Genomic DNA, 26876 nt, shown 5'->3' with positions numbered 1-26876 from the left:
TAAAAAAAAAAAAAGAAAAAAGAAAAAGGCGACGAAGAAGAGCAGACTAAAAGAAGCAGCTTTGACAGTCTCACAGAGTCAGGCTACTGCCAGGAGCCGCTAATTTTACGTGACTTACTCTGCGGTGCACCGACGTGCACTGTCGACGAACCCGCATATCCAGGATACTCACCCAAAAGTGCCGGCGGAGGTTGCTACCCCGGACTTCGCGATAATGCTGCAGGAGCAGCGTTAAATGCCCGATCTACTTTGACCTCAACGAGACAGTGGCTGATACTCTACAGTCGTTGGCTGGCTTCAGATATTGGCTTCCCTTCGACGAGAGCTATGAGTCCATGTCCTTTCTCTACTAAGAGCTGCCTCTACAGCTTCCACTAGCAGGTCTACAGCATAGCTGCCAGAGTACTGTGTACGCAGAATACGACCTTCGCAATGGCTGCGGACAAAGATGCCCTCGCTACGGACGCTATGAGTAAAGCTATCAACAGTACCGAGACGTGGCACGCCTTTCTACCTTCAGAGCCTCGAGACATCCTTCTATTACCGTTTCGCGTTGTCTATCATGCGGAGGTGTTTATAATTACATTACCGCGTCAACTTATCCGCTTTGTTGGCCTGGATGTTGCATTTTCCTCGGCCCTAGACGGCTTCGCTCGGGTTTTTGGTATCGGAGGCGGAGATGTGGCCGGTGATGATGCTGCGGCTGCGGCAGCCGTTATTGCTGCTATGACTGGTACCAGTGCGAACGGAGCACTCTCAGGCGATGCTGCAGCAGGCTCTGCTGCTTCGACGGAGGCCGCCTCCGGGTTCAGCATGGGAGGCTTCATACCTTCGCTGAAGAAATTTGGAGGATTCTTCAACTACATGACTACAAGGTGGTCCCTGGCATGTTTTGTAGTGGTATGTAGGTTCAATTTGTGGCTTAACCCGCTAATTATTGCCTGGTCATTCCCTAGAGTTGACCTTCATTTGATCTTCCCTTGCTGATTGGTATTGGACAGGCATTGATTCTGAACCGCGTCACGGTTTATGCTTCTCCTCGTCGCCAAGTGACTTTAAAGTGGCATACAACCCTTATTCTCCGTATTATCCCAATCGTCCTGTTTGCTACACAGATTCTAAAGCTCCTCCGCGCCATTCGCTGCCAGACTTCCCCACAATACTCTATATTCCGGTATGACCAACCAGGGAAACAATCAAGGCTAGACTATGCTGGTGAAGGAGGATTTTTATATCACCTAAGTTCGTCTTTATTGCAATGGGAGGCGGAGCAGTCATCATGCAGCGCAACTTTTACGTCCCCAGGACCTGGTGTCACGTATGGCTCATTTTCTCTCCTGTGGCCGGCATTTCTCCGACTGTGTTTTGGCCATTTCATTGATACATTATCTGCCGCACTTCAAGGGAAACCTCTTGCTACGGAGGGCGGTATGTCCATATTTGAACTTTCCCTTGCATTTGCAGAGGCGGAGATCCAAATTGTTCGATCAGTTGGATTAGAATTCCTCGGAATCACCAAATCTACAGCCAGCGTGTCAGTCGAGGGTGCCGCCACTGGGGATGGAGCATCGACCGTTCCATTATTCTCAAAAGAACGTGTCCTAGAACGACTTAACGTCACTCCCGAACTGCTAGTTATTGCGCTGCTAGCATGCTGCAATAGTCTAGCGACGAACCTTTTAGACGTCTTTGGAAAACAGAGCCAGTATCGGCTCATCAACACCACTGTATGGGGACTATCATTCATGGGATTCATGGTCTGGAGTTTCCTCAGATCATATCTAGACGGCAATCACGCTGGCCTATTGAATTTTCCCACAGTCTGTATCGTGGGATTTGTTCCTCATCTTCTCATGTTACTAGGCATATTGACGTGCCTAGCAATATACACTATTGCCCTTCTTTTGACAGCGTACTCTCTTCCATCCAACCTTCCGCGTCCCAACTCATTTCGTGAGCGCCTTGCTATTGCCCATGGTAACATGCAAAGTTCCACCCAGATCCAGAATACCCGGTTCCAGATGCATGATGATTTCTATGCCACTCTTGTTAGGGTAGGGTATGCCGCCTTATCCGCTGCTAGTGACGCGGTTTTTCTAAACGAAGGGAAGAGTGTAAAAGTACGCAAAATGACATGGTTGGAAGAGGATAGGCTTGCAGAGTTTACATCTCGAAGGGATCAAAGCAGCCAGGAATGCCTTCCGCGGGGCGATGACGTCCAACTTGATGAGAACTTTGACTTCGCTATTCCTAATCACCCAAGACAATGGGAAAGTGGGTATGGCAAAGAGAAAAAGCTTGAAAGGACGCAATCCAGCTCTCAGGCAATGAAGAAACAATCTGGATTGGGGAATGTAGGAGCATTTCGGGGGCCAACTAGGTGTTATCATGGCTTTGCATTTTTCAAAGCAATTTTCTATATGCTGGCAGGATGGTGGGCGTTTGGGCTGGTAAGACTATTGGACCACTTTAAGCTACCACTAAAACCACAATGGCTGGTGCATCTTGCGGGCGTTCGACAACAGTCTAGCAGTACAAATGAAGTGGCAATCCGCCCACCGCTAGATTTCTGGATTTTGACGGATGAAGGCGTCCTGGAGCTGCCGGAAACAGACGACTTCGACGTGGAAAAGGAAATGAGAAAAAGGGAGATGATGGTTAGCGAGTCATGGGGCGAATCGCAGGAGGAGCATCTCGACAACAAACTTTACAACTGGTGGAAGGTTGGTGGCTCCTGGGGAAATCAAGATATGACGGAGGATTATTCTCCCCCGCCCCAGGACTGGGATACAACAAGTGTAGCATCTACATCAACAGCTGAAGAAACCGAATGGGAGTCCTGCGACTCTGATGGCCGACGGACGCCAACCCCCAGCAACCCCTTCCCGGGTTTATCGAGAGTGCCAGAGGAGAGGATTGACATGACATCCTTAGCGCGCCTGCTTGACCCCAAGGATATGGAGACCAGAGATGAGGCCCGCATATTATCTGCGCACATCCTAGCTTCAAGCGAAGGCAAGATAATGACACGGCGCCGTTTCCGACAACAGTTGGATGTAGAGCGCGCGAGAATCCTGACTTCATCGAATGCATGTTGGCCAGCAGAGAGCCGGCGGTCAAGCCGTCCTACGATGGAAGAGGAATTGGAAATCTTGGAGAACCTGATTCTTGAACGAAGGCAAGGCACTAGCCAAAATAATATTCCCCCTCTCACGTCAGAAAACTCGCAGACTTGGGCTACCGGCGCCTCGGGCCTCGGGCCAGATGGACCGCAATGTGTCATATGTCAGGCCTCCCCAAGAGCTATCATAACATGGCCATGTCGCTGTCTTTGCATATGCGAAGATTGCAGGATAAGTCTTGCCATGAATAATTTCAGCAGCTGTGTGACATGCCGTCAAGAAGTCACTGGTTTTGTCCGTCTATGGGTTCCGTAGGCTAGCCGTGTCCATTTTTATATACACAGGAGCTTACCTACTGCGCCCCATAATAGTATGTTACCAAATGGTTACAACATGTCTATCTCTCTGATATGATAGCTTTCTCATAAACAGAAGTATTGACACCTTTTCAGTGACAACTTCTAGTTGAATGATATCATTAAAGACACGTCTAGACCTACTACGCATTGGCTGACCTCGCATGATTTACCCTGAATAGTAATAACAGCCTGTTATTTGGTCAAAAGATAAAAGCTGCACCAATGAACAATATGGATACCCATTGTAATCGACACCTAATCAACTGCTCTCCACATATCGTGGTCTCCGGCTCGTAATAGCTGGTCGAATCTACAATTTGGTCAAATGGGGCAGACACGCGGAGGCCCGCCCGTTCGTGGTATATGAGCATTTAGTTTTGTTAGCTAACAAAAATGATCCTACTAGCTAACTAACTGAAGGTTCTATTTACTACTGATTAGCATCTCTGGTTTCCCTAAGCTTTGTTTGCAATTAAACAATATATGTAATATATTCAATTATTATCTATCCAGTCTGTAGCGTTACTGGTTGTGGCTGAGATAGGGTAATAAGGGGTACACATTAGCTATATAGAGGGCTACCAAACAACAAAGGCCAGGCCAAAATATGTTGCAATGTCAAGTGTATCATGAGAATGAAATCACTATAGTATATCATGAGTAAATGAGGCATCCGCCGACCGGCCTATCTTCATACCAGCTCCGAGCCCGTGGGAGCTATGACTGCCACCAGTTACTTGGTTCACTTGATCACCTAACACCGAGCGATATTGGGGGCTGCGAAATGTGCCTCTAGGTGCTCGCTGATCCTGAGGTGAGCGATTATTAACTTGGGTTTGGGGTGGTAGCTTTGTACGATGTCGAGGTGTAGGAAGAGTGTTTTTTACTAGGTTTGGAGTAAGATGGGGCTCAAAGGAAAAGTCCGAACCAACGACACTTACCAACTCGGGATACTGGTATCACAGAGGGAGGAGGCATCATGGTTCCATCACGATGGTTAAAGGCCCCTTTATGTTGCCGCGGAACTCTAGAGTCATGATCATTGCTTGCCCTGTTATACTGATTGATATCACTCATGCGAGAGATGGTGAGGCTGGTAGTAGGCCGTTGTGGATCTAGACTAGCGTGCTGGGTATTATCGACTGCTCCATATGAATTGAGTGTCTGAGCAACGGTATCGGAAACGGCAGTTTGGATTTGAGACCGAATGGCACGATTCTTCAGTAAGTTATAGAGATTCGTCATCTGTGCGTGTTTCTTGCATTTATCCCTGTACACGTTAACAAGTTCCTGGTTTTTCTTTTGGAGCTGTTCCTGGCCATGTTCAAGTTCTAAAAAGATACTATAGTTAGATTGATAGTCATAACATCCAAGGTGGCATACACATATGGTCGTACCTGATATCCGATGCTGGAGGGTCTCTATAGCAGAATTTGCGTCGTGCGCCATTTGATCCATCTGCTTGCCCATTACACTGCATTTCTCTCTTAATGTCTTGCTCAAATGGTCCTGGTAGAATCTGGACAGAATTAGTCAACTGTTTAATAGCTTTTTCAGAGTTTTTGAGACACCAAGACGGAAAGTGGGAGCCGTACATTTCCTGCGTTGCCTGGTAGGTCCAGAATGACAAAGCTCTCCCAGCGCATTCTATTATGGTAGTTGGGTCGAGTCCGCTCAAAACACTGGTTTTGTAATCTTCTGTTGGGGTGAGGATAGTAGAAACCACGTCGTCCGGGTTTGGGAGGCTTGATTGGCAGGCTGGACATTGTCTACCCGTAGTTTGTGATTGGGATAGCCCCCCTTGGCTCGCGCAGCGGAGACAGAATATGTGGCTATAGAGAATGTCAGAGAGTCCCGGAAAGCATGAAAAGGCTCTCAAAACTCACGAGCAAGTGGTAACTACGGCCTTTTCTGTCAAAGCTGTGCGGCAACTTAGGTTGTTACAACGCAAACTGAAATCCAAAACTTGAGCCATCACAGATAGAAAGCACTCTGAAGCATAGAGTGTACAACAGGAATCCTTCACTAGTAATGGGGCAGAGCGAAGATCTGAAGATGCAAAAGTTGAAGCAAAACTTGAGATGTAAACAAATGCAAAACACAAAAGTCACAGTTTCCTTATTAGGAAGTACCAACTTGTATGATCACGTGTTTTTTTTTTTTTCGTCCATCCAATACTTCCAGGTAACTTATTGACAGAACATTTTTATCCGTTTCTTTCTTCTGCGGGCTTTCGAAGCGTTTGAATACTCTGCTTGGGTATATAGAGATGGCAAGAATTACACGCTAAGTTTCTTCGTTAAGCAGAAACATGTGAGGGGTATAATAAGTAGTTGGGAAGAAAAGCCGATAACCAAACCAAAGATGATGCACCCGCTTTCCCCCCTCTCTCAACTCCGTGCAGAAAGCAGAATGAGCAGCCATACAAACGAACGCCGGAATTCTACTAGAAAAAGAATGCATTCCCTTGGTTGTCCCGTCGGACTCCACGCATCTTCTCTTCGAATTCGGGTCCGGGTTCGTATTCACGCCAGAGACTTGCTGGAAAAATATGTTTGTTACGTTCGAACCACCGTCTATCTACAACCTTCGTAAGGGTTGGATCTGCGTCCTTCCCTTCGAGCACAGGCGTTGCGTTGCTGTTATTATCGGAGGAAGTTGGCGGCGCAGCATCTGAGTAGTCAAACAGTAATCCGCCATTGCCGGAGAAATTGGATATTCTATTGGCAATGAAATAGTAAAACTCATAGTGCTAGAACGGTATTAGCATCAGTTGACCAAAAAAAAGAAACCAGGCCAGCAAAGGAAGCTTACGTGTGGGATAATGACTCCGCCTCTAACCAACATTAGATCGTCGACTCCTACTCTAGCCCATTCTCTGCGGTGGTCCTTTCGTCCCCTTGCCGCACCTCCAGCGCCCGCAAGCCCTAGCTTTGCACCGACTTTTCGGCACCGATCAAGAAACAACCATACAGGGTCTCCTTTCTTCACAGTAACCTGACCAGCCGGTATATTTGTTCCGTCATAAAAGATAAACGGTATCACTATCTCAGTCGCCTTGACTACTTCTTGGAGGGCTAGAAACTCTCGCCAGAGAGCATCCCTCGCCTTTGACTCTGCTTCAAGAGCAGATTTTGTTACCAGTTTCGGTCGAGGAAGTGTCAAATGTGGGTTTGGAGCTAATCGCCGAGATGGTTTTGGGCTCGACTCGCGCGGCGTGCCTGACCGAGACCTTCTTTCACTTGGATCGCGAGATATATTGGGTGTATCCTCAGTCTCTCCTTCATCTTCATCATTGCCAAACGAAAGCTTACTCTTTGCGAGGGCTCGAACTTTCTTCTTCTTCTTCTTCAGCGGCTCATCACTCTGCTCACTGCACTTTGACAATTAGCAAGCATATCCTGCGATATAAAAAGTAAGTAGGATGTGACTGTATCTCACTTACCCGTCTGCCTTGTCTCCTGCGGATGGTGTGCCGCTCCTGGACGTCCCGGGGGTAAACCTGCCTAAGGACTTATCGTGTGCTTCTCGTTCTTTTTGTTCAAGAACTTCTGCTCGTCTCTTTCGATAATCTGATAGTTTCACCAAGCCAACTGTTTGCGACTTAAAGAGGTCTTCTGCGGTGGTCGACTGGTTCGTAAAAGACCGAGGCGTTGAGGTCCTACTAGGCGGTTCGGAGGGTGCAGACATCACGCTGGTGCGAAACAAAAACCGACAAAACGAGCCTCTATTCTCCCCGCTAGTATCCAAGTCGCTTGGCAGTCAAGTTATGTTATCTTGGTTGAAGAATCTTTTAACAGAGGTATCTCAAGAACCATCTCGGCTTTTCTGGTAGGACACCGAGCGTGAGGTCCAGGTAGCCAGCTCTCGGCCTTACGTAATCGTCATCTTGTCCGTGTTAGTGAGAGCCAAGCAAGATAAAATACCTAGTCGGGCCCACTTGGCTGTCACGTGAATCAACTATCTACTTAATAAGTAACACGGAAGTTTGACTTCATCAAGCACGTGACCTTGACAAGCTCCCTCGAGCTCAAAGGCATCAAACCTTCAATGGCTGCAAGATTTACAGGATATGCCCATTTCTCTCGTTACCGAAGCGCATACGAGTCGTCCTTAAGTTCCAGCGTGGCAGTGCGTAAAACGAGATAGTGTTGCCTCGGAGCTCGGTATTTCGACTTGGATCAAGGCGTATTTCTATTTACGCGATACCACCACCAAAGCGTACGGTTTATCCTGTTGGCGCAGGATATACCTTATCATATTGAAAGAGAACATTCAAGAAAACATTGACTTTGCCGTGGTGACTATTCGGTCGAACGCCAGCCATGGAGGAAGATGATGATGATCTCTACGATCCGACAGATGTAGCGCCTTCTGGTTCCTCTGCAGCTCAGAACACAGAGCACCAAAGCGGAGACATAGGCATGACAGAAGGACAAGGCCACGAAGAGGAGGAGGCAGAAGAAGAAGAAGAAGAAGAAGAAGAAGAAGAAGAAGAAGACGATGAAGTATGCGCCAATAGACTGTTCTGCCGCTGATGCTCGTTCAATTGACTAACCGCAAGCTATGTGTAGGACGATTTCAAAATCATCACTGAAGCTCCCCCAGAGGTAGTTGCAGAGCTTACTACGTAAGATTTTACCCAAGCGAAAAACGCATCTTGGTGAGACCCAAGCGGTTACTAAAATCATAACAGACAAACTTCTCGCCATCCCGCGCATCGAAACGAACCCCAAAAATCTGCAACTGATCCTGCCAGTGCAGCCTCCAAAGGTGCAACACTGCACCCCACTCCAAAGCCCGGGACGCCGTCCGTAACTCCTGCTGCCACCACGAAATCTGCAGCTCCTCAAAAGCCAGGGTCCTCATATCCGGCTCACCATACGTCGACGATCGATGTATCGGCTAACCCTGTCCACCCTTCAACCAACAAACCGATTCTTTCTACGGATTTAGATTCAGATTTTCCTACGGAAGACGATAAGCCTTGGAGAAGACCCGGCTCAGATATCAATGATTATTTCAATTATGGGTTTGACGAGTTCACATGGGCAAGCTACTGCCTCAAGCAGCAAAGCCTGAGAAAAGACATTAACGACCAAAAGTCGCAGATGGAGGATATGCAGGCATTCCTCAGTCTTCCTGGAGGCCTGCCGGGAATGCCGGTACCAGGCGACCCAGCACCGCCTCTTCCTGGACTAATACCTGGAGCGGTGGCTGGCGGGGGAGGGAGCGGAGGGAGCGGAGGAACGGGTGGTAGAGGTACTCCCGGCCCTCCTCAAGGAGCAGCTGGGCCAGGATCACAGAATGCCATGCCGGGGATGCCTTCTGGGATGCCAGATCTCTCCCCGGACATGATGCAGGCAGTGTTTGCCGGCATGATGGCCCAAGGCATGGACCCTTCATCAATGGACCCAATGACTTTCATGCAACATGCACAGGCTATGATGGGAGGTGGCCAGCCTGGCGCTGGTAACCCTCAGGTGCCTCAAACCGGGTATGGAGGCCAGGCTGGTGGACAAGCCTTTTCTGGACAAGCTACCGGGCAGGAACAGATGGGATACGGGAGTTATGACCAGCATGGAGCGTACAGCAATCCTGGTGCAAGGGGGAAGGGCATGCGAAGATGGTAGATCGAGATAAAAATAGATAGCCCATCAAATTTGCAGAAATTATCCAGCCCTGCACACCACCAGCTATGAGATAATGGGATAATGCTAGGTGTATTCCTCCGTGGTTGTCTCCCCCATCTCTGATATAAACATGTTGCCTTTCTCGGCCTGGAGAGCGCTAAACCGTTTTCGATAACAAGCTATGGTTGTCTTGGCATATTTTCTGGAAATTTCTTGGGGGTTTTTTTTTCCCTTAATCGCGAAGGTGAAAACAAAAACTTCTTCCTTCTTCTTCTCTTCTCCAGTTTCAACTTTGATGCAATTACAAGTTATAGGTATTCAATCCGTTCAATTCGCTACCTATCTTTTCTTTTAATCGTTGCTTTATAATATTCTCTGCCTCTGCATCCCCTATAGACGTCAACAATGGTGAGTCCGCTGTTCCGTCTCCGCATTTTTGGAGTACCTTTCTAATCAAGCTTCAATTCGGCGTATATCCAGGCCTTTCGCAGCGTAAAGAACCTCGCTCCTCTCCTCGACCGTGTCTTGGTCCAGCGTATCAAATCTGAAGCGAAGACTGCCTCTGGAATCTTCCTTCCGGAGAGCTCTGTCAAGGAGCTCAACGAGGCCAAGGTCCTTGCCGTTGGACCTGGAGCTCTGGACAAGGACGGCAAGCGAATTGCCATGAACGTTGCTCCAGGTGACCGGGTTTTGGTTCCCCAGGTGCGTCAATACTGTGTTAATTGGTCTCAATGAAGTTGAGCCTTCTTTTCTGGAAGCCTGTGTGACAAGTGCTGACAAGCATTGCTATTGATTAGTTTGGAGGAAGCCCCGTAAAGCTTGGAGAAGAAGAATACTCCTTGTTCCGAGACCATGAGTATGTTGATATAATTCTTCCGCCGTAAACCTCTCGTGGTGAAACTAACTTATCTTTCCATAGGCTGTTGGCCAAGTTCAGAGAGTGAATATACATGGTCCACGGGACTTTGAACCAAATCGACACGCGAAATCGGCTACACATAGTTACCCACTGATTGCTTGTTCAGACCGATTCTGTACAATAATATGTAATATAACGAATGCAACATCCATCGGACTTACGGAGTCGGTCATCCTGGCCAACTGAAGATAGCAAAAGAGAGCCAGCGAAAGGAGTTTCTTTCCATTTTCTGTTCCTTGGTGTTTGCTACTTTTTTTTTTTTTTTGCCCACTTCATTTTTTTCATCCACATGAAGAGATCTGAAACTGGAGTAAATGTACTTGAAGAATGAAGTTAGGATATAAAGGCCTGACGCTATCTACTTTATATACAAGCAGATGACTCATTTTTGGATCCCGATGTGGCATTCTGCTACATATCGCCTGCGGGTACAAGAACCGGAAGAGAATGTGTGCATGCTAGGATATCTCCCCTCAACATTGATTCGGGTTATCGTCTTTGTTCCATCTCCATATTTGTGTCTGATTAAATAACTTTTATCTGTAAAATTTCCCAACAGCATAAGGGAGTATGGATATAGATAACTGCTTTCTAGTCTCTATTGACGTTGAGTAATCAAGCAGACTGATCCAAACCTGGATGTGTTATACTGGATCGTTATTCTCTAACTAGCATTGGTACAAATGGGCTGAGAAGCATACGGCGTCTGCGATCCCTTACTCGCGAGAAAGCTCGTTCTCCAAGCAAGTATACAGCATAAGCCTTTTCTTCTGGCTTACCATCAATAAGACGACCTAGGCCGATGGTGAGCCGTTTGCTCACCGGAAATGTAGTGGACTCCTCGTCAGGACAGCTAGCCGTAAGCAACAACCCCTGGTCTATTTCTTGGGTTTGCTCCAGTGAAGGAAGCAGGATATGAACAACTAATGCAGCAGCAAAATGGTTCAATGCTAAGCATTGTGTAAGAAATTGTTCGTCTAAGGTGCTGGATATAGGTTCAAGATCAGAGGCACCAGAGTGACGCTGTGGAGGCAAGCCGTTGAGTCCGCTAATGATGCGTTCAATATCACTTTGTAATACCAAGTTCTGATGACGTTTCCCGAGATTGATAACCCAGTGAGCGAGATTTGTGACGTCCGAAGTGACATTGAGCACCCTTACTTTTGAATATATATTCATTGAGTTGCAGAAGGCGCCAATTGTGGCCATTGCGTTGAACGTATTTTGCTTTACTGAGACTAGGGGAGTTGATGGATCCGCATGGTGGAGAGTAAAGATATAAAGTTCGTCATACTTCTTGCAAGTTCGATATATTTTCTCCTGGAAAGGTGAGTTTAATTTTATATCGGATTCAAGTTGAATAGAGTGTCCTGGCAGATGTAGCTGCATGAAATCTATGGTAGTTGCCAAAAGCATCCCTACCGTGGGGGAAAGTGTTATATCTGCATCTCGCAAACATAATCCTTCGCCCATATTATATGAATGGGGTGTAGAGTGGTCTTGAAAAATCAGGGTAGGCGGATTTGAGAGGGTTTCCAGTTTGTGGACGAGCGGCCCGTGAGTTCTTAGGAGGTCTGTAGACAGAAAGAGTACCATGGGTTTTTGGGAGCTGATAGTAGTGGGCAGTTCGTCAAGGGGAATGGTATATAAACCTGCCTCGGGTGAAGTTTTTCGCGGAATCAGAAACTCAGCTGTTTGCAACTGTTGGTCAGGTACCTTGGTATTGTGGAAATTGGCAAAGCTATGGAGTTTTGAATTGGACATGTTATTGTTATTCCAGGGCGGTCTTTTCCCATGAGCTTCAATGAAGCTGGAAACGCTGTCGGAGGCTGAGAATAGACCCGGCAGGAGAGGACCTCGCGGTACAGCTGGCAAAAGTTGCCGACCGGTATTTGTAGCATTTTTAACAACGCTGCTATGGTTGGTTTCTTTACTCTTCTCTATGCGTGGACACAGCTCGAAATTTTCTAGTTTCTATTCAGCCCGCGTCACGTCAGTTAAAAAAAAAGTCTGGCACATGGTCTGGTAACGAATGGATGGGAACAAACATCATTCGGCTGGTGATGGTAGGTTGGTTTCTGATATTCCAACTTGCGCACTTTTTCATGGCTCAGAGTTTCCAGTATGAGTGAAGCTGTTGTGGGACGACACACGAGCTTTTCACCTGCAACTTCCGCTAGAATCTTGTCCTTCAGGTCCGTATACAGAGTTGGAAATTCCAGTCCTTCATCAGGTTCAACATTGAGCTTCTCTAACGTTGTTTGCAGGTTCGACGGATCACGCATTAAGAACGTTAACGCTGATATGGTACCCCGTGATGCGCCTTGTTCAGGGATAGATGAAGATATCTTCAGCTGTTCAACTTTGTACCAGTCTGGTAAAAGGGTATGCGAAAGAGTCCTAGGATTAGTGTTCATATATTCCTTATGTAGCCTGAGGACATAGGATAGCAATTCACTGCTAGCTCTAGTAAGGGGAATTTTCGCAGAATCAATACCCTGTATAGACTCCAGGGCCCCCTTTTGGTCGTCTTCCACGAAGCAATGCAGTTCACTATGGTTCATTGTCCGGGAATTGGGTGGATTAAGTCCATCAAGGGCCATGTTGTGACTAAATATCTCTTGCTCCAACGCGATTCCGTGATAACGGGCATATTCGAGCAACGACGGTTCCTTCGAGCCTGGCGCCATAAGGTTGAGAACGCCGATAAATACTTGGTATTGGTTCCTCTGTTGGATTCTTCGGTGGTGTTTTGCTGATGAAAGTTGTTGTTGTCATAAGAGAGCATGGAAGTTGCAGATGATGTTGCTTAATAGTCAGTCGGTGGACGACGTAAGTCAAATTGGGACGATAAGCAACACAAAAGGCGGCACTCAACCTGGCCACTAACGCGCTGACCACAATGCTCGGAAATATGAAGAGGACAGAGATGGGTAGTATAGCTGAAGATTCTGCACACACAGTATTAGACGTGCATCTTTTCTATGGAATTTTAGGTCGGGTACCCTGGAGAAAAGGCGGAGAGTAAAATACAGACTGATATACGTAAGATAAAGTACGGTGAACGGGCTGGACGGCGTTGAGCATTCCAAAGCTGCAGGTTAGAACTGAATGGTCCTGGTCTACCTGTGAAGCGGATTTGCGTTGGCAGAAGAGGGCAAGTTAAGGAGGTGGCGAATGCTAACACGATGTAAGGGAGAAACGGGAAAGGGAGAAAGACAAGATCAAAAAGAGAACAACATAGCATTGAGACATAGCAAGTCGTTAGTACGCTCTGGGTTGCCATCCATTCCCTATCCCAGTACCATTAACTCCCATTGGACCCAAAACTAATTCCTGGACCTCCTCTTTAGCAGTGCCAACTCTGCTAGCGACACCTAGGATAGCAGTCTCAACATCTCCCAGCGTTGCAGCAAGTTCCCGCACACGGGAGGATTGTGTATTCGCGATGCTTCCGCTATCTCTGCCCCGCGAGGAAACCAGGGCGTGGATCTTCCGCTGAAGGGAATCTTCAACATTGTATAGGTGGTCTTCTATTTCTTTTAGGTTCTTCCGATATTCCTCGAGTACAGAGCCCATGTCGTCTGTCCGCTGAGAGAAATAATCAACGAGGCTTCCGGGTTCATTTTGCGAAGAATTAGTAGAATCCGCCTCGATCCCCTCTGGGAGTGCAAGGGTCCCGCCGTGACGAAGCCCAATGGTGGGCCGTAGTGGATGTTTGGACATTGCTTGACCTTGTTGGCCAGCTGGCCACCATCGCTCACCGGGGCTGGGTTGGTATTGCAGGGGTAAAAGTAGCGTATCTAGAGTGCGGAAGGCCAGTCTCGCTTCCGTTGCATCTTGCTTTGCAAGGTTACGGGCATGTTCGATGCCGTTAGCATCATTTTCGAGGGCCTCCTGAAGTGTGTCTAGTTTCCCTTGTACAAATTCAACGTCGTTGGGTATCATCGCCCCCTGGGCAGATATAGTAGGCAGCAGGTCTGATACCTCGTTACACATCCGTATCTGATTAAGAATGAAGGTATCTATGGCTTCGATTTCTTTTTTTAGTTCGTCACTGCAGTTTTCGAATTTGGTCGTAGGTACGAGGTTGGACACGTCAATTTTAACGCCCGATACAACATTTGTTCCAGTTGGTTGGTCCTGTTTCAATGGCCCAGTTGTGTTTCGGAATAGAGATAAGGTAGGGCCCTGCTGCTGCTGCTGTTGAGGCGGTTGCTGGACGGTGTTCCCACTGAATATGTAAGAAATACGTTAACCTGGGGCACACGAATTGGGTAGCGTGTAAAAAAGAAAGAAAGAAAAGAAAGAAAAGAAAAAGAAACGGGAGAATTCAATGACACTTACAATATTCCCCCTGTATTTGCTGATGTTCCCGTAGTCTGTGTAGCTCCTCCAAACAAAGATGGCTTTGCCTGTGCTTGGTTAGCGTTTGAAGTACCCAAGGAAAACAACGATGGCGCGCTGGTTGTTGCAGTGGTTTGCTGTGTCTGGGCGCCTGACGTTGTCGTCCTGCCGAATAGTGAGCCGCTGCCGAGCGTGTTCTGCTGCTGGGGCTGTGATGTTCCCAAGGCTCCAAACAAGCCTCCGGACGCTGGTTGGGATGTTGCCGGTGTTGAAGCTGTGGTAGCCGCACTGCTCCCAACGGCACCAAACAGGCTCTTCTGTGGCGTCTGGCTTCCGGTGGCCCCTAGCCCTGAGAACAAGTTTCCTGACTGCGGTTGCGATGTCGCTGCGGCTCCTAGGGTGCCTCCGAAGAGCCCGCCGGCCGATGTTGACGTCGTTGCCGTCTGGGGTGTTCCGCCACTATAGGCAAGCCAAATATGATAAGTATCTTTTCTTCGCCTCTTCTAGACTCTATGAACAGATCTAGTCCTATTCTTTGTGTAGGTGCTTCGCCGTTGGTATGATGCGGATGGGCAGTCAGAGTAAACAACGACTCTCCGAGTAGTCCTTCATCAAAGATAAAACCGCGTACATAAACAGGCAAAGCAGCTAGACGTCCAGCCCTGATTGACTTACAATAGTGAGTTTGCAGTGGAGGTATTCACTGTCAAGCCGCCGGTCGTGGAAGGCTTCTGGGAGAACATGGTGACAGGGCAGGGGAGTTCGGTTTTTTGCCCAAAAGGAGAGGACCGGTTATCGCATAAGTTGGCGCGCGGGAGGACGCCGGGAGGAAAGAGAATATGCTGTCGCCGAGTACTGGCCTAATCCTCCCTTCGTTTCTCTTTTCTCTTCTGGCAAATAATATGCAAAGTTGATCCTTTTGATCGAGATGTTTTTTATGTGTTTTTTTAAGCTGTTTTTCTTTTGCTTTTTGGGAGCTTTCGCGATGTCTTGGCGGCAGATGTCTTGGCAACATCGATCATTTCTATCAACGTCAACTCAGCTTCCACAACGACAGATACAACCACAGCTACAACGACAGCTACAGCTACAATCCTAGTTACAGCTATATCACATTGCACCCACGGCTTCTCCTCGGGATAATGTTGTGCGGCATGATATATGATGCAAGGAAGTGAATGGAGTGTGGGCCATGCAGCAATCTTCAATCGACGATGGACCAGGGATGAAATGTGTGGCCTGCTACGCCAGCAGTGATGAGCTTGCAGATACAGACAGGTCTGTAGAGTATGGCACTCGTGAATGGTTGGCGTCTAATTACTTTAAAAATGCCCAGTGGTAAGGAGGTCCTCTTATTCTTATCCGTGGAATTATTTAAGAAACAAAATGCTCACCACTTCAGGTCCCCAGATGGAACTACGATTATCACCAATTCGGCTGATAACCATTTACGATCATTTATTTTGTATGTTTCTTTGTATCGCTAGAGTAGCCTCGCCTGGTTTAGTATTGCTAATTTATGAGAAGGCCTCCGGATCTTCTAGAAGACCGGGATAAGCCCCATATCCTTCAGCCGTATCACACCATTCCCTCCAAGGAACCTATCTATTCAGTGGAATTATACCCGTTCTATGAGCTACAAGATCCGTCAACTGCTTGTTTGCTTTCTGGTCTTAGGGACCACCCCATCCGGCTGAATTCCGCCCTGTACCCTGGACTCCTTGGGTCTTATAGCCTCATATCACCAACAACAGAGGCCTTTATAACCCCCCACTCTCTTCTATACCCCCCTAGCCTTGGCGGCACACATTTCTTGGCTGGATGTGACAGTATGATTTGTCTGTTTGATATATCGCGACCGGGAAAGGAAGGGCCAGTTTCTAGGTTGCTTACTATCCCAAGTAAGCGAAAAAAGCTAGTAGGAGGAGGCGTAGGTATGAAAGGGATAATTTCAGCAATGTCAGTTGAGAATAGCGGCAGTGGAATACTTGCTGTGGGCACATTTACCAGACAGATCGGCCTCTACGGAGATAATGGAGTTGGTGACACTATCGCGACCTTTAGCATCGCAGATACCGCTGCAGATAAGATAATCGGTGGCAATGGTGTGACGCAGGTTCTCTGGAGCCGTTGCGGCCGATACCTATACGTTCTGGAGAGGAAGAGCGATGGGGCATTGGTATATGATATCAGGGTAACAGGACAACTCGTGGGATGGCTTGAAGGCAGAGGAGCAGATACAAACCAAAGATTAGACGCTGCATTTATCGACATCAATGGGTCCTCGGAGCTTTGGGCTGGTGGAACTGATGGTGCCGCGCGGATGTGGAAACAGCCATGCCATGCTGAAGGAGGATTACGCCCAACATGGGAGGAGAAGGTCCATCACGGTAAGTCTAGTTCTCTCTCCCTGATAGTTAGCCGAATATATTCATCTACTCTGCTAACTGACACATGGATTTAGACCCTATAGCGAGTACGGCTGTCCATCCAGCGGGGGGTGTCCTGGCTACGTGCTCGGGACAAAAACAGTATCCTTCTTCCCCCGAAGGCAGCACCGATGAACTGGGATTTGTGGGCCGAACTGCACGTCAAGTGGATAATAGCTTAAGAATATGGGCATTAACTTGACTGCTTCTGTTTACCGATCTCAATCTGTACATTTGCGGTGCTGGTCCCTACTACAGGGTTTCGTACTATACCGTAACAGTTATAATGAATAAGTTAGTCAATTGAGATAACTACCAGGAGTAGTGATACTACACTTCATACTCTAGTTAGTTTTTAAAAGCTCCTCTATAGTATTGAATTGGAATAACTCAGGGTACTTCAGCGAATCCAAGTTAAACCCTAGCTTCCCATTATTATCATGACTTCATTAAGAGTGTTTGACGTGTCAGTATTACCCATGAAATTTGTTGTTATTTAATAAATCTTTTACTTGATATCTAATACAATATCTAGAGTCGTTAGTATCCTGCCTTGTTCTCGAGTACTACTTTCATTTGCCTTCTAGGCCTGAAGAACTATTCGAGAGAAGAGAAAGAAGTCCTTATATTCTTCTAGGTTTGAACCTGCTATATGTAACATATAGTTATGAGCCATAGCCTTCTAGGCTACATCTATATGGTTCTCTACGGGCCTTCTTTTCAAATCTTGAAGGAGGTTAATATAGGTAAGGAGAGGAAGTGAAATTAACCAAGCTAGAGATACTCTTTAATATATAGCGAGGCCATAATATTTGTATCGCACCTAGTATGCGTAGAGCATAGGAAATACCAATGGCATAGTGCGGATCTGGCTGCTTCTTAGAAACCAGGGTACTTAGTGCAGCTGGAGACGATACTTCGCGAGATAGCCACGTATAGTCCAGATTATCATATAGTGAAGAGGGTTTTCTGAATTGCAGTCGGAAATGCTGCATGATACACAAACATACCGCGAGACCAAGGTGGAACATGAGACCATAGCTGCTAGGCCAACTTGAGCATCCTGTTGCAAGAGGGTGCGGTATAACTTCCTGCGGATCGGATGGAATGAGGCTCTACGTCGGACATTCCTTGGCCCTGGCCAAATTGTCAGGGTCGTTATATCCTAGAGTCGTTGGGCCGAAGGTGGGTGGCGGTATCGGTTGTTTGGCGGGACGTGAATATAGGACCTCGAGATGCCGTCACTCTCAATGCCGCCGGTACTGCAGCTCAACGTCGTTATTATTGTCGTCATTTCATTGCCATCATCGTTTTTTCCGGAGGTACGGCCTGCACATTTCACGGTACTGTAGACGTATGGATGGTCTGGTTTAGCAAAATGAGCACAGCCTGGCGTCTCTTTTGTGCATTCAACTTTCGATGCCGCACACAAATCGCAGGACTTCTGCAGCTTCGTCAATGCGGTCTGCGGAATCATTGACTGCAACGGTGACGCCATCGTCTATCTTAGCATGGACGAGAGCCGGGTATTTTGAAAGTGCAGTGGCAAACGGAGGTAAATTGTTACGGATTGTGCGCCCTCTTCTAGCTGGTACACACCGTTACTGTCGACTGGGATAAAACTCGTTTCAAAGTTATATCAAGTGAAGTTGTTCCAATTGACTGCTAGGTAGTCAAACCCTCTCGTTTTCTTACTTTAACTTAGAACCAGATGCGAACCCCGGCAGTTATTATAAGTTTCCCCATTCAGGTGGTAAGTAGCCAGTTACTCTGATGCTCCAAACCCAGGGTGTAGGGCAAGTGAAGGCTCGGGACTTTAGGCGTAACCAACAGCGGCAAGCCGGAAGACTGGACGAAACCTTAGAATCATCGGCCAAGAAGCTTGATACCATTTATGAGGTAAGAAGCTACCAAAGATAAAAGCTTACCCTACTGTCCACTACTGTGGGTTCACCCTTTTGGCTCTGTCTTCAAGTATTGATAATGGATACGGTATAACAGTGCATAGATGATCCTGTCTGCCCTATGATGAAGCGGGTTCAGCAACAGTCTGAGAAGAACATACTCCTCTTCTGGTGTTATCTCGTTTCTCTTCCACATATTCCGAATTTATACCCCAGCATGCTGTTGGGGCGAGTTGGTAGCTGCCAACTCACTTGGCTTCAAGCATCCAAGTTTGTCGTGGGCTAGCCGTGGACGCGAACCATACTCATAGGGGTATATATAACCCCCGTGTACCCCGTACAGGGAGGCAAATTAATGCGGCCGTCATTCGTCGTCCTTCGTGTTCAGCCCCTTTATTCCGGTGAATGATTATTCTAAGCACTCGAAGTGCTATCAAGGTAGTCAGGCTGGTCGGTTAGTTAACTTGTTGATTATTGACGCCTTATTGCGCGTACGGAGTACCGTAGGCAGGTATCAAGGCATTGGAGTTGGATATTTGTTAGTTGGATATTTGTTAAATTGGCAGCAGCATAAAATTGAAAATGATTGGTTAAAGAGATTCGAACGAATAACCGTGTTGAATTGGTGATAACGATGAGCTTGCTAAGGTGTAGTTACAGGCAGAATTTGCAGCGCCTATATATGGGTGTGGGCTGACTAAGCTAGTTAGTTACTGTACATATCCTGACAGTGTTATATATTCCCACTGACCAACTCCACCAGAAGGAGATGGGCGGAAAGGGAAAAAATAATGCGAGTTCGCTCAACCACATAACTACAGAGTAAAGTGCGCATATATACTCCGTAAGTTATAGTTATATAGTTATATGCATGGACATGGAATCCCGCCATATCTTCCGGTTACTCACCAAACTCCCAGATCCGCAATAGAGTTCCTAAGCTAGATAAAATTAAGGGGTATCGAAGGGGTAACTTGTTAGTTAACTTAGTTGTAACTAACTTTGTGGCAACGCCCCTTAACAAGTTACTTAGTAATCTGAGGCAATTGGTTAACTTAACTAGTTAACGAGTTCGTCTCGCGGTTACTTTAAACCAACGTCAGCTTTCAATAATATTTATTTCACGCCCTTCATGATAAATCTCTAGAGGAAGTCATAGCGGGTATTCAGGTATACTAGTTTACACTCTATAGTACTGTCTATTGTACTATTCCGGTGTGAGTTAGCGAGAAGGAAAAGCGGCGAGATCTGTGGCCTAATCCGGAAGTGGACGAGAAAGTTAAAGAGTTTAAATTAACCTGCCTCGTTTATCGTACACAACAGAAGCATCAAATTCCTGTCGCAGGAAAAACGGCACTAGCTAGAGAGTAAGAGTTGCCGGTTTGAGCTCTCGCTAGTGATAGATATCAGAAGCAGAAGCAGACAGCATGATTCACTCTATTAACCCCGGATGATACCCTTCTGAAGACCTCAGCCCTTGTTAGATTGTCTACCTGATGCCAGTATTTCGAGATATAACTAACCTCTTATCGAGATACTATTAGAGGTTAATACTTGCTACAACCTCTACCAAGTCTCAGAGTGTACCGTGTTCGCTAACACAACTTAATGATCTGCCTTGCGCTATGCGGATGAAGCCCTGATCTGGGACTGACACCGGCTTAGAGACGAACTTGCTCAACAAAAAGCAGCACAGGCAGCCATCCTATTGTTCAAAGCACGCAATTATTCTATCGCTTTTGGTATTAGCTAGTCAAATGTCGACGCACGAATCGCTGCAAGTGAGAACTGCTCAAATATGGGGGCAGTTGAACCTCTTTGTTGCTCTAGTGCAGCGCTGACCTAGGTCCTTTGCACAATACCTGTCAATGGATGTCAGCTGGCCGAGATGTTTATTGAAATTTGGGTACTCGAAGGGATCTCCCGGTACCCGGCTATTGATCTATTATTGATTCATTGAACTGAGGATCTGATAACTCACCCTCGGGAACTTACGCATGCGTAGGTAGGCGGGTTTAATGTACGATTCCCCATAGTCTACGGCGGCGATGTGAGGTCTACATTCACGACTGACGGAAATCCGGGAGTGGCAGCCCGTTCAGACAGTGAATGGTCAACTAGACAATGGAACCCCCTCGACCACGTCTATATCTTCATCTTCAAACTTCTTCCAGCTCCAAATTATTTATCTTCTTCACCACTCTTCATCGTACCAACGTTACTGCTTCCACAGCTCTGATGCTATCCACTGCCTGACTTCTCTATTTCTCATCGGGACTACTCACTCAAACTGCCTGTCTGCACGCTTCGATACCTGTTCCCACTGTCTGCGACAACCGGCTCGAGCTATTTTGTCGACTAACGGGTTCACTGACATCCCAATAACTCACTAACTCTTACGGTCGAGAAGCAAGGCCCTCGCCCAGCTAGTTATTCCATCTCCTCAGAAAGTTCAGGTGAGCTCTTAGACCTGTTCCCCTGAATACTGTGAGCTTATAGCCCGTATTCAAGTTAAATACCATCAGCAGCTTTCTTCCGTTCCATGTCCGAGGATACATGCTGATGAGCGTGTTTTTTTGACAGCCAAAAAATGAATCACTCCTATGTTTTCGGCGGAGAGGACATGTCAAAATTCGCAAGTGATGACGTAGCAGGTCTGATGGCGCTGCATAACTATGCGTAGGCTATTCCAAGCTATATTATTACTCTAAATAAGCGTCCGTCTGTGCTTATCCCTTACCTGAGTAGGTACGATATTGACCAGTCCGGCCCTTCGCATGACCAAGGGGGTGCCGTCGATGGCGAGGAATCTACAGAACTAGAATTCAAAGCAGAGAATCAAACTAATGCTGTAGATGCTGAAGGTGGTCAAGGTATGTTCCCCTGGCAATAAGTTATCCTTCATATATGGTAGACTACACTACTACTATGGAATTTGAATTATTAACACCTGACGATTGGCTCTTATAGAAATTGTTGAACAGGGACAGGAGCAACAGGAGCACCAAACTACAGACAATAACCTCTTTGAATTCGATGATTTATTCAACCTGACTGGCTCACCAGACCGGATGTGTGACGCCGATCTAGCTCCAAAGAACCCTCAGACACATAATTTTGAGAACGCCCAGGCTTCATCTTTTTCTGAAGTGGCCTACAATACTAGTCCAGTTCAATCGAGCAAGCAGTTCCGGACACCTCAGTCAGCTACTACAGATGGAACTGGAGAGCTAAAGCAATCACCGCATGATCACAATGCAGATTTGGACACTGAGAATGTAGATGACCGGACTTTTTACGAAGCATTTGCAGCCTATACTGCCGGCCCGCAAGTTGAGCCCCCACAACCGTACCCAAATCAGAATAACATGAATCCTGGGGTAACTCAAGATTTGCAAACAGCCACTGGCCATTCTACTTCCAATGTGTACAGCTCATCGCCCCCTTATGACCAGGCTCCTGGAAACCCTGCCATAGCCCGACCAGCGCTTATGACATGGAGTCTCCAGAATGATCCAAGCCGCAATGATGGTCCTGTTGAGATCAAGGACGAAAGGCAGAATTATAAAGACCCTAGCGATACAGTCACCCTGCAGTTTTCCTCCTCAAAAGAAGCCAATGACTATCGCCCAGATAGGCGGCCTATGCCATTTGATCCTACCATTCCACGAACTACCTATGAGCGGCAGGAGTGCGTTATCAAACTTATAAAGGCTATGAGGAGTTTTGAATGCGCTACAGATAATTGGGGAATGATTAAGCCCTTTGCGACTAAAAAATTTAGTGACAGAAAGATTGAAATATGCTGTTGGAACATTTTAGTACGTTTATCTTATATTTGTCAAAATATAACATTGAACTGACTCCTATTAGGATTGCTGTATTGTGCGACAAGAAGCTGGGCCTTTCCTTACACCAGAAGAAGAAGCTTTGAAAAACAAAACTAGAAAGAATAAGCAGAACTTCGCAGAGCGTTTTGGCGATATGCTTAGAATTTTGAGGGTTCGATACTTTTTCCTTGCTCTCTGACGACCCAGGCTAACTAACCTTCTCTGTTAGACCCGCAAGACAGTCTGCCGTCATTTGCTAGACCCTTACTATCTACTCCAATTCGTGGATGACCCGAACTCATGTTTAAGTGTGAGAATTTCTTACATATACTCTATTCAAGACTGAGCGGATATAACTGACGGATATATAAACAGCGTGTTGACTCCAATAAGACTCTAAATGCGAAGAAAAAGCAGACTATAGATGCTGGCAAGAAGGTCATAGCCAAGAGAGCTGCCGAGGATGACGGAGCTGCTGAGGATGAAGCTCGACGCCCCCTTGCGAGCCCTTTCTCTACCCCGAAACAAGAAGCCTTGGCCAGCAGCAGCTCCTCTAACCCAGCATATGTGAACCAACAAATGCCTCCAACTGTTCAGCAGCATCTGAGCCAGCTCTCTGCTGCCTTTCATCAACCGAGCCCTCACACCAGTCCTATGGTGCGTTTACAGCCACCGGTTACTCAGCAATTTTCATCCGGGACACAACCAGCCTACCACACATACCCCGTTGGGAACTTTGAGGCTAGATCATCCGTCAGCTTCCGCCAAGATCAAATGTGTACTCCTGAAAGTGGAGTAGCCGGCAACATACCTCCGGCCAATATGAATACCATGGCTAGTCCGATATACTCTAATATCCTTTCTCCCCCGAGGTCGCCTTGGGATCAGACATATCCTAATGTCAACCAAGCTTCACCATATCCCCCAAGAACTCCGAGCATGCCATCTGCAGTGCTTCAGTTTCCATCGCCGTCAGTTTCTGGCGAAGTTACTCATGCATGTCAACCGAAGTCACGCAAGCCCTCTCGGAAAAGATCTGCTGACACCTCCGACCGTCCAGAAAGCCCCTTGAAGAAGATGCGCCATTGAAACAATAATGTAAGCATCAAGTGTCGTTTTGTTATCGCCAAGAGCAGTACAATGCTCCCACATCATAGCATTTATACGGGTCCTTACTCAAATTCCTCAATTCGATATCCTCGCACATAGCTTTACTCTCTGGACCATTGTCAAATTTCTTACAACATTTCCAAGCCCTTGGTTTCAGACTATGACAATAATAAACGCCTCAGAGGGTATGCCGGGATCAATGGACATCTCTTTTCTACGGAGTACTATCATTCCAAGTCTTATAAATTTCCTTCTTTTAATCACCCTGGGTCATCTCAACGACTAGAATTTTCAGAGAATATCCCCTCACACACCTTCTCTTGACATCTCCTCTGTACTTGACTAGGTATATTCACAACGCACGACTCCAGATAGCTTGTGGCGTTGTCCATTCTCGACGAGTTGGAGAAATTTGATAGACATTCTTCTCTATTTTCCTTTTGGCATCAATTCCAACTCCTATCTTGTTTTCAAGAACTCCTCAGCCGGAGTCTATTGCCCTTGTTACAATGAAACCGAAACCAGATTTCCAAATAAAACCAAGAAACAAAACCCAGCCAGTTATTGATCTAGTACTACGTATGATATTTGGCATCTAATCCATCTAGACAAACGTCGCAAGACTCTACGCAATATGATGGATGCATTGTTTTTAGATCTGGTCTATTGATATGATAAATGGTGAAGAAGGGTATTCCTCTTATTTGGACGGATTTACCGGTTCATTAACCGAGTTAGCAAGCAAGGGCTTGAAGTCATGTCGTCGTAAGGATTTGAAATAAACGAGGGGGATAGGATATCAAGTGACCTTGATTCCATATTTCTCGTACGGAAAATTTTCCAAACTGCGTACTAATTCTCCCCAGCCATCATTCAGGTTGCCTGGCTTGCCTGAATTGGAGACAGCAGAGGTATCATTTCCGTTATCCTCGGGGTCCTTATGTGCTCCTGTCAGGCCAGCAAGGACTTCCGGCACCTGAGTTTTGTATACTTCAAGCAGCCCTTCGTAAGGGCACCAGACAACTCTCATACCGGCTCTCCGGCCAGCTTCTACACCAGGAACGGAGTCCTCGAAAACGAGACATTCTGCTGGGGTGATTGGGTGTTCACCCTTTGCCTGGATTTCCTTGTTGATAATGCTAAGTGCCAGCAGATATATATCAGGCAGTGGTTTCCCTCGCCCGGGGGCTATTCTGGGGTCATCTCCCACGATGATCCTGGATGGGGGGAACTGGGAAAATAGACCCGAGAGGTGGGAGGTTTTGAGTTTGAAATTTGTTGTAGTAGAGGATGTGGCCAGTGCAATGTGTACAGGGGGAGAGTTCGATGCGGCGCGGGATAGGTTGCTAATCAGCTGCATAACACCGGGCAGCGGCTGTGTCTTTGGGAACTGAGGCCGTTGAAGTGCAGCGATTTTCTTCTGTAACTCTTCCTGCGAGATGGGTAGCTGGGCCCATTTTTGAAACACTTGACCAGACTGTATACGGTGGGGAAGAAAAGTAAATTAGAATGAACTCTTTTCCTGTAGTGTTTATGCCATATAGTGAATGCTCCCCAGAATGACTGTGTGAGAATAGAACGCGTACCTGTGGCTGGGGACGGCCCTGCAGCTGCGCCTTGATAGACCAAGGTAGATTGGGTTTTCCATATTCATGTAAAATCTGGTTTATCACGAATGTATATATGTCCTCGGAGTCGATAAGAAGGCCATCCATGTCAAAGAGACATGCCCGAATGGGGGGGAGTCTGCGGTTCAAGTTATAGTCAGCCATGATTCGGAGCACACAGCAGAGGGTCAGAGGAGTAGCTAATCAGTTGGGGAAACAGGATTGTCTTTTCTCACTCATTCTGGGCAGACATGGCGGCAGATAGAGCAGGCCTTTATACGTTGTCTGCTGGTCTGGTCTTGCCAATTGGCAGGATTCAAAAATGTTTGGAGTTTTTGATATCAACCTTTGCTTTTGCAGTTTTCTTCCCCTGAAGGCTAACTAACTAACGAACTAACTAGTTAGTTAAATAATTAACTTTAACTAGACCGCCGAGTTCCACGCTTAGCCTCGGCTATCCATAACCACCTCTCCGGCCAATGTGATTCTTCGCTATCTATTCGTTCGTAATATAAGGGATCGAGCGGAGGTCTTGTATACCATTAGCTATAGCAGCCGCGGGGTCGATCTATTATTATGCAGCGGTCACACAGCCATCTCACCTGCAGTCATCGGTCTGAAGGATTTGGGGGAGATTGCAACCAGGAACATAATTAAAGACACAATTAACTATCTTGCCGGGCCGACAGTCGTGGGGTTTAGCAGCGATCACTTCACCTGGCTTATCTAACTAACTACATCAGTGGAACGGCTACCATGTGAGAGGCGTAACTCTACGGAGTATGACAGCTGGGGTTTATGTCTCAGCGGTTACAGCATTGACATAAAAATACAATAGAGAACCAATAGGCACTTGCGACGTGAAATTTCCCCAGTGACCTGGTCATGTACCAACTAGCTGTAACTATGTGTTAAATACTAAGCCCCACGCTTTCAAGCATGTAGGTCTTAAAGATGATTTAGAGTAACATGGAGCTTTCAAGCTTATCCATGCATTGTCTCCAGACCGATGGCGGAGCAATCTAGAATCCTTCGAGATCTCTTGAGCAATATTAAAACCCTAACCCTATGAGGAACGACCTTTGCCCGGCCCGAGAGGGCTGCAGGACCGTCGCTTAAACATAACTACCATGATCGAATAATAATGAAAAAACGGTGAGTTGTCAAACATAAGCTACTGACTAATTAGTTACTCGCGTAGGATCACTCTTTTGGCTCTTCCAGTCTGGAACAAACTGCATCACCATTCAAGCCTTGAGAAAATAAGTTATCTTCCTCTGCCCCGAATTCCAATTTGCCGATAACTAACTAACCAACTTTTCGGACGGATGGTAACTGACTCACCTTGTACGTTTTGATCAAACGGATATTACTGTTGTGACCTCGATACTAGGGTAATTATAGGGTAAAGATAACTATTCACTACTCTAGTAGCTATTCGTTTAATGATCTTGTTTACCTCTGTCACGGTTGTAACATCATTGCTATAGTGGTGATGGCCCAATGACGTTTTACTTTGGTTACCGATTACTGATTAAGGAGGCTTGAAGGAACAGAAATGTCCCCAAGTGCCTATTTCTGAAAGAAGAATGGTCCTGAAGCTGGTTTGTCATGTC

At 46.7% G+C, this 26876-nt stretch overlaps 10 protein-coding genes across 10 annotated transcripts; 5 read left to right on the top strand and 5 right to left on the bottom strand.

Annotated features, from left to right (window-relative positions):
* Positions 1-417: 417 nt before the first annotated feature.
* On the top strand, positions 418-3437 carry TRV_07701 (uncharacterized protein; the record flags this gene model as incomplete). Its single annotated transcript, XM_003018251.1, has 2 exons — positions 418-900; positions 1062-3437. Coding segments are annotated over 2 exons (2859 nt in total), but the record flags the coding sequence as incomplete, so codon positions are not given.
* An 869-nt stretch (positions 3438-4306) lies between these two features.
* Positions 4307-5078, bottom strand: TRV_07700 (uncharacterized protein; the record flags this gene model as incomplete). Its single annotated transcript, XM_003018250.1, has 3 exons — positions 4307-4329; positions 4423-4823; positions 4879-5078. 3 exons carry the CDS (start codon positions 5076-5078, stop codon positions 4307-4309), a joined length of 624 nt encoding a protein of 207 aa, XP_003018296.1.
* An 849-nt stretch (positions 5079-5927) lies between these two features.
* TRV_07699 (uncharacterized protein) lies at positions 5928-7171 on the bottom strand (the record flags this gene model as incomplete). Its single annotated transcript, XM_003018249.1, has 3 exons — positions 5928-6233; positions 6296-6854; positions 6927-7171. The coding sequence occupies 3 exons, from the start codon at positions 7169-7171 to the stop codon at positions 5928-5930; spliced, it is 1110 nt and encodes a 369-aa protein (XP_003018295.1).
* A 635-nt stretch (positions 7172-7806) lies between these two features.
* Positions 7807-9998, top strand: TRV_07698 (uncharacterized protein; the record flags this gene model as incomplete). The annotated part of the gene is made up of 6 exons (XM_003018248.1): positions 7807-7989; positions 8056-8111; positions 8178-9110; positions 9294-9428; positions 9606-9816; positions 9912-9998. The coding sequence occupies 6 exons, from the start codon at positions 7807-7809 to the stop codon at positions 9996-9998; spliced, it is 1605 nt and encodes a 534-aa protein (XP_003018294.1).
* Positions 9999-10690: 692 nt separating this feature from the next.
* TRV_07697 (uncharacterized protein) lies at positions 10691-12821 on the bottom strand (the record flags this gene model as incomplete). The annotated part of the gene is made up of 3 exons (XM_003018247.1): positions 10691-12007; positions 12082-12643; positions 12748-12821. 3 exons carry the CDS (start codon positions 12819-12821, stop codon positions 10691-10693), a joined length of 1953 nt encoding a protein of 650 aa, XP_003018293.1.
* Positions 12822-13297: 476 nt separating this feature from the next.
* On the bottom strand, positions 13298-15123 carry TRV_07696 (nucleoporin NUP49/NSP49, putative; the record flags this gene model as incomplete). Its single annotated transcript, XM_003018246.1, has 3 exons — positions 13298-14267; positions 14381-14839; positions 15056-15123. 3 exons carry the CDS (start codon positions 15121-15123, stop codon positions 13298-13300), a joined length of 1497 nt encoding a protein of 498 aa, XP_003018292.1.
* A 585-nt stretch (positions 15124-15708) lies between these two features.
* On the top strand, positions 15709-16844 carry TRV_07695 (uncharacterized protein; the record flags this gene model as incomplete). The annotated part of the gene is made up of 2 exons (XM_003018245.1): positions 15709-15845; positions 15908-16844. The coding sequence occupies 2 exons, from the start codon at positions 15709-15711 to the stop codon at positions 16842-16844; spliced, it is 1074 nt and encodes a 357-aa protein (XP_003018291.1).
* A 4459-nt stretch (positions 16845-21303) lies between these two features.
* TRV_07694 (uncharacterized protein) lies at positions 21304-22742 on the top strand (the record flags this gene model as incomplete). The annotated part of the gene is made up of 4 exons (XM_003018244.1): positions 21304-21392; positions 21462-21586; positions 21684-22534; positions 22587-22742. The coding sequence occupies 4 exons, from the start codon at positions 21304-21306 to the stop codon at positions 22740-22742; spliced, it is 1221 nt and encodes a 406-aa protein (XP_003018290.1).
* A 101-nt stretch (positions 22743-22843) lies between these two features.
* Positions 22844-23632, top strand: TRV_07693 (uncharacterized protein; the record flags this gene model as incomplete). The annotated part of the gene is made up of 2 exons (XM_003018243.1): positions 22844-22853; positions 22968-23632. The coding sequence occupies 2 exons, from the start codon at positions 22844-22846 to the stop codon at positions 23630-23632; spliced, it is 675 nt and encodes a 224-aa protein (XP_003018289.1).
* An 820-nt stretch (positions 23633-24452) lies between these two features.
* TRV_07692 (uncharacterized protein) lies at positions 24453-25425 on the bottom strand (the record flags this gene model as incomplete). Its single annotated transcript, XM_003018242.1, has 2 exons — positions 24453-25130; positions 25240-25425. The coding sequence occupies 2 exons, from the start codon at positions 25423-25425 to the stop codon at positions 24453-24455; spliced, it is 864 nt and encodes a 287-aa protein (XP_003018288.1).
* Positions 25426-26876: the final 1451 nt, after the last annotated feature.

Source organism: Trichophyton verrucosum (genome assembly GCF_000151505.1).
Source record: "Trichophyton verrucosum HKI 0517 chromosome Unknown contig01097_1.f1.exp, whole genome shotgun sequence".
NCBI lineage: Eukaryota > Fungi > Ascomycota > Eurotiomycetes > Onygenales > Arthrodermataceae > Trichophyton > Trichophyton verrucosum.
Note: the sequence above shows the minus strand (reverse complement) of the source record. Positions and strands in the feature narration are given on the sequence as shown.